The following is a 5,874-nucleotide window of genomic DNA, read 5'->3' on the forward strand; positions in this document are numbered from 1 at the left end:
CAATAATTTTTTCTAATCTTTCTAATGCATTGACTGTTTTAAATCCTCTTAGAACGACTTGTTTAAGAATCACCTTGAAAGTTATTAATTATTTATTTTGGGTGAGCTACTGCTATACAGTAAAACGTGGAGATTCGTCTTAAACTCGTACAACTGGTTTTAAAACTTTCTGAAAACATTTTTAAAGGTTAATATTAAAAAAAGTTGCGGTCTTAACTACTGACTCTTTAGTATTTTAATAAACGAGGAGAATAGCAAAACGGGACTTCCTAAGGAAACTTGTATTACTCAGTAGGGCGCATGCTAGATCATAATACTAATCAAATGGCGCACGCTTGCGCCTTAAGAATTTTTGGAATTTTTGCTGTATTACTAGTAGGAGTTATTGGTGAAGATAATACTTATAATTACTAAGATTGCTTTTGAGTTATCACTCTTTTGAGACCACAACAATCAGTTTTTATTGAAAACAAAAATTTATTATTTACCAAAAAAATAAAGTAAAAAAAATGAATTTTTATCTCCGCTTTTGGAAAAGGACTGTTGTTAGTCCAATGACCAAATTACGCACTTTTTAAAACTCACAGGCAGGATAGTTAGCTTATCCCAAAATTAAATTGCCCTGTTGCGAGGATGGCTATTATATTTTTATATATCTCTATATTTTTTTCTCTCTTGTTTATTTTGTTGAGCTGTTCTTCAGAATGTCCTTTGTGTCCTTGTTTTAATTGTAGTGAGGTTTGTCTTTAAATTTTAATTGGTTTTTGTGTTTGACATTTTTAGCTATAACATAAAGTGTTTTAAGTGTTCACAAAACAGTTAAGTTTAAAATGTTAAACTGTTCATTATAAACAGCTTTAGCAATTCTCAGGGATTAGTTAGTAGTGCACTAATAGGCTGTTTTTGGGTAATCAGGCTTGATATTTTAAATAAATATCTTATCATAAAACTAATTTTACCTTGACAAGCTTACTATTTAGTTGCTCTTATAATAGGGTAAGTAAAGTTTAATAGTGGAAATCAGTACATTTCTTTTATTGCACTTTATAAAATAGATTTACTAATTGTAGTCGCCCTCGTTATTAATCCGTTTTCCTTTCATATAAAAGGCTTCTTGTCGACATCAAGGATTATGTATTTCTTCTAAAGCCGAGTGTATGTGTGGCCCAATGTTTAGTGGTTTTGATTGCAGCCTACCACGTAGTGTTCGCCTTTATTTTACTTTTTATTAAGTGAAATTAGTTTATGCATTGTTGTAATCACATATTATAATACTTTGGCTATTGTTGCTCAATAATAAAATTAACAGAATGTGTACACGGATATCTAGACTCTCGCACTTTGAACTGTTCGTGTGACTCGGGTTGGAAGGGTCATTGGTGTGAGAGTAAGCGAATTTAAAGTCGTTTACTTGTATCTACTTTAAATCTTCTTTTATCAATATAATCTTTTAAACTTTATTATATTACTTTATTCTGAAAGTTATTATAATAGTATGTGCCTCGGCTGATTCCTGTTTAAAGTCGAGTTCACTTAGTCAGTGTGACCATAGTGTATTCCCTTTTAAGTTAAAACGATACTCTTGTACTTCGAGCGATCAAGGGATCGTTTCCCTCCTAAAAGGACAAAGAGGTCACTAATCTTTTATGTTATTTCTAAAAAAATTAGTGTGTACATGAATGTACGTTAGGATTGGTCACTTTGAGTATCGAAACTTTGCCTAATTCCTCGATGCATGGCAACTTTCAATGTAATACTGTTTACCTCGTGACCTTTTACTATGAACTTACCTCTTGGGCTTCCAGTTTTTGCTGCGGAAGACAATGTTAAACTCCTACCTCGAGAGGATCTCTTCTCCTGTAGCTTCACAGACTGCACTGATGAGTCGACGAGACGCACTTTCAAGGTCGACTGCGAGAATTTAACATGTAACAAGGAGTGCATATCGGGTCGGGGGAAGTGCACTACCAGTCCGTTTCCTGATGTTTTATGATTACTCTTTGTACCACCAATTTTATCTTTATTAGTTTTCGAATCCATAATTAAAAGCATTGAAGGAAAAGTATCACTCTCCTGCAGCGAGGAGGACCATTTATGCTTAGTTAGTGGTGAGGTTTTCACTGACAGCAGTTGTTCTGCATAATTGCCCATAATTCATTCACAGCGCCCGTATTAAATGTATTAAGCTCTGGAGGTCTTCGCTTGAGCTGCACAATGGGCGAATGCGTTTCCGTATTAATATCTTTGGAAGCTGCTCTTGGATTGCGTTAGCTTCATTGCTTTGTAGGATTCGTCAGACAAACGGGAGCTAAATAAAACAAATAATAATAAGAAGGTAATGGATATAATGCAGGTCACTATTTACAGTTTCACCTTATATTTTTTATAGAGTCTAGAAGTTCTAGTTAACGAAGTTACGATTATTTGTTTAGTCCTTTTACCCGCTGCAGTGATTGGCTTGATGGCCCTTATGGGTTTCTTATATTTATCTCGTTTATTTTATTGTTAGTGTTTCTTCTTTGTATACGCTGTAGGGGCCCGCAAGTATTTTAAAGACAAGAAAGCGCCAGAGGGTGAGGCCTACTATAATAACGACGCTCTGAAAGCGCACCTTCGGGAATTGTGCCAGCCCGAAGGGCCTATTGATCTTTCTTTCTCTGACATTTCTTGCTTTGTAGGTATCACGTGCTTAGAGTGTATCAAAAAGTTAATATTTACGGTGAACTGTTAAGAAAGTAGAAACACACGCGCCACCTGCCCAATTTTAAACGCTATTACTGGGACAGCCAGCGCAGGAGAACTCTTTGCGCTAATTGGCCCCTCTGGTGCAGGAAAGAGCACTTTATTAACCATTCTGGTTCGTTATGCGCTTTTTCACTACTTTGGGAATAAAAAATGTTCTTTTTCACTGGTAGGGAAAGCGTTACAAAAGAGGTCGAATCAGCGGTCATATTTTCCTAGACGGAAAAATTCGCACTAAGCATTACAAGAGGCTCATTGGGTATATGTTAGCAGGGAACTTTTGTGAAGACCGATGAATTATAACCTTTTCTGTAGGTTTGTGGCGCAGGAAGACTGTCTTTTGAGCACACTTTCTGTGCGCGAGAATTTGCTCTTCTCTGCTCTTCTCAGGCTTCCGGACACCATGCCCTTTCGTAAGAGCAACAATTACAAGCACCTGTACTGTATAACGTTGCTGTAACAGAGCTTAAAAAGAATATAGTAGAAGGCGTGCTAGAGGATCTGGAATTGACCGGACTTGCCGACCAGCCTGTCGGTAGCACAGGTGGGATAAATCTACAATTTCGCAGTAGTGATAAAGCTATAAAGTGTTTGCAGTTGGAGGTGGCCTTTCTGGGGGCGAGAGGCGTAGAGTAAGCATCGCTATGGAGCTGGTAACATGGCCCAGCGTACTACTCTTAGGTATTTCTGAGACAGCCTGGCTTTTATTGGGTCCCCAAGTGGGTAATTGCCCCACAGACGAGCCCACAAGTGGTTTAGACACTTTCAACGCTCAGTTGGTCGTCCGTTGCCTTTGGCGCCTTGCACGTACGAATAAGACCACGATTGTCATGTCGGTCCATCAGCCAAGGCAAGTGTTGATGCAGTAGCTCACCCTTTTTTTCTGAGTAAAATGCTCTGTCGCTTCAGTTCCGTCATCTTTCAACTTCTAGATAAGATACTCCTTTTGGCGAAAGGCGAGATGGTCCTGTTGCCTCTAGGTCGATGTGCTCTTCTTTAAGTCTTATTCAGGTGTTTTTGGGGACACCGGCAGAGTCACTGTCTCACTTTAGCAGCATCGGCTTTCTCGTTCCTGACAACTACAATCCAGCAGATTTTCTAAGTATCTTCGTATCAGTCGTAATTTATTGTTATCTCAAAGCCGTAATCTGAGAAAGTTGATGTCATTGTGCACGCGCAACGGTTGTCAGAGACAACTCTGCCCCCTCTTCAGGCTCAGCCTTCTCGTAAAAACGATTGCATTGTCGTTCTTCCTATATTGGCTCTTCCTTTATATTGAAGGGTGCTCCACGCCCGGCCCTGCGGACCACACGCATAAATCTCGCCTTGACCTTCCCTTTAAGGTAATACGCGCCATCAGGTCTTTTCTCAACTTAACTGTTCTTTTTTCAGGGGGATCTAACCCAGCGGGATTTGGACCTTTCCTCTTTAGGCAAGCCTTTTAACCCTCACATTTATAATGATTCCAGGTTATTGCACTAGTTGACCATTACCGTGCTTCGGAGGCCTTCATTCGACACTGCCCACGTGGGATGGGAAACGACAGAGTGTATTATAAACTTTGCCTCCCGTAATAATATTAATACTACTATTACCTTCAGAACTGTGTCCGCCACTCCACGTAAAGGTTTTTCCCCACCTTTTCAGCTGTGTTGAACGTGTGCTTATTGCTGTTTGTCCAGGAGCCTCCTTTACCACGCAGTTGGTGGTGGTGTCCGCGCGGGCCCTGCGCCACCTCCTTAGGGACCCTTTTCTCTTTTGGGGGCACCTTGCGGCCTCCGTTGTTATTGGAGGTTTAACATTTGTATACCTTTCATGCTTGCTAAAACGGATAGCTTTCTTTATGATAGTTGTATTGGGAGTTCTGTATGGAGGACTCAACAGTACCGGGAAGAGTCAAGGTCTTATTGCTCAGTTCGAACAGCTTTTGGGGCTTCTTCTGCTCATGTGCGCTTTCCTCTCTTTTGGAAGCCTCTCTTCTATAGAGGTCCTACTTATGCTATACTGCTAAAACTACACTGGTTAATATTGCGCACAGACTTTTCACAGGGACAAACTGCTTTACTGCCACGAGCGTTCTAATCGCTTTTATACCCCCGCCGCCTATTTCTTAGCCAAAGTATAGTGCTTGTACGCATTGGGGTCATCACTCATTGGCCGTCCTCAAAAGATTGCTATCGATTTCCTTTCTTTGCGCATTCTATCGCCGGTTCTTATGGGCTTAATAGCACACTTTATGATTGGTCTGCGCTCTGGTATCTGATTCGTGTTAGCCTATTTCGATGGTATTAATTATTGAAAAACTTCTTTGCAGGGCAGTTATATCTCCTTCGCTTCCTTGTGACACTGGTGCTTGTGAACTTCGCCGCCTCGAGGTGCTTTCTACTCTTCCACCTTCATTATATTGTTTGCCGGTAACTTTTGGCAGTTTTTGTATGCTTTTCGGGTCCCTTTCCAGTCGAACGTCCACCGCTAATCTTGCCGGGAGTTTGTTTATGCTTGCTTCGTTGCTCCTTACGAACCTCTTTAACAATCCCAGTTGCTTTTATAAGCAGTATCATATAATTCAACGCTCTCATACTTTGTCCCGCAGAGTCAATGACTCCTTATGTTGCGTGGCTACACTACTGCTCTTTTTTCAACTACGGCTACGAGGCCATCGTGGTGAACGAGCTCGAGGGCACTTTTTTAACGGGAAAAGTCCTCGGCGCAGACGGCGTTTCTGTAACTACCAATTATTATTGATCATTATTACTATTATTACATTATAAGTAAACAGGTTTCTGGTTCCTCCATTTTGAAGGACCTGGGATTCGAAGCCAAAAATCTGTTAATGGACCTGTATATACTCGTGATAATCATATTCGTAGTCCAGCTGCTTACGTTTCTCTCTTTAAAGTTTTTAGCGCACCGCTTCGTTTAAGCTTTTTCTATTGATAATAAAGATTGATATAACCTTTAACTTATAACCAACAATCTGACTTCGCAAAAAAATTGTATCAAGGCAGAGTTGGAAGGGAGAATTCGTAAGTATTAGCCACAGTATTATGCGTAATATGTTAATATAAGCTACGAACCAAGTGATAGTAGCTTCAGTCTCCTTTCTTTTTTTCCAGGGATTCAACTTGGGAT

The 5,874-nt window shown here is 40.0% G+C and overlaps 1 protein-coding gene across 1 annotated transcript; it reads left to right on the top strand.

The window, feature by feature from the left end:
- Positions 1-655: 655 nt before the first annotated feature.
- LOC135122250 (uncharacterized) lies at positions 656-5,665 on the top strand. The gene is made up of 32 exons (XM_064046453.1): positions 656-738; positions 1,110-1,200; positions 1,310-1,387; positions 1,495-1,632; positions 1,691-1,750; positions 1,806-1,970; positions 2,028-2,108; positions 2,165-2,232; positions 2,288-2,335; positions 2,390-2,474; positions 2,535-2,678; positions 2,733-2,857; positions 2,916-3,001; positions 3,058-3,155; positions 3,206-3,286; positions 3,340-3,423; positions 3,481-3,592; positions 3,652-3,706; positions 3,754-3,844; positions 3,900-3,968; positions 4,024-4,085; positions 4,135-4,174; positions 4,225-4,291; positions 4,344-4,369; positions 4,425-4,535; positions 4,593-4,729; positions 4,781-4,861; positions 4,913-4,997; positions 5,057-5,117; positions 5,171-5,280; positions 5,336-5,466; positions 5,522-5,665. Exons 2-32 carry the CDS (start codon positions 1,158-1,160, stop codon positions 5,663-5,665), a joined length of 2,766 nt encoding a protein of 921 aa, XP_063902523.1. The 5' UTR covers positions 656-738; positions 1,110-1,157.
- Positions 5,666-5,874: the final 209 nt, after the last annotated feature.

The sequence above is a fragment of the Zophobas morio genome, unplaced genomic scaffold (genome assembly GCF_036711695.1).
Source record: "Zophobas morio isolate AGI-343-1 ecotype UQ-CSIRO unplaced genomic scaffold, CSIRO_AGI_Zmor_V1 ptg001037l, whole genome shotgun sequence".
Taxonomy (NCBI): Eukaryota; Metazoa; Arthropoda; class Insecta; order Coleoptera; family Tenebrionidae; genus Zophobas; species Zophobas morio.

What these genes read in the sequence shown, in the direction of transcription:
- LOC135122250 (XM_064046453.1), top strand. Translation starts at nt 1,158, where the DNA reads ATGTGTGGCCCAATGTTTAGTGGTTTTGATTGCAGCCTACCAC. An exon ending in TCTTCAGGCTCAGCCTTCTC is followed by an intron (nt 3,969 to 4,023) that starts GTAAAAACGATT and finishes TTTATATTGAAG; the next exon opens with GGTGCTCCACGCCCGGCCCT. An exon ending in TCGGCGCAGACGGCGTTTCT is followed by an intron (nt 5,467 to 5,521) that starts GTAACTACCAAT and finishes ATAAGTAAACAG; the next exon opens with GTTTCTGGTTCCTCCATTTT.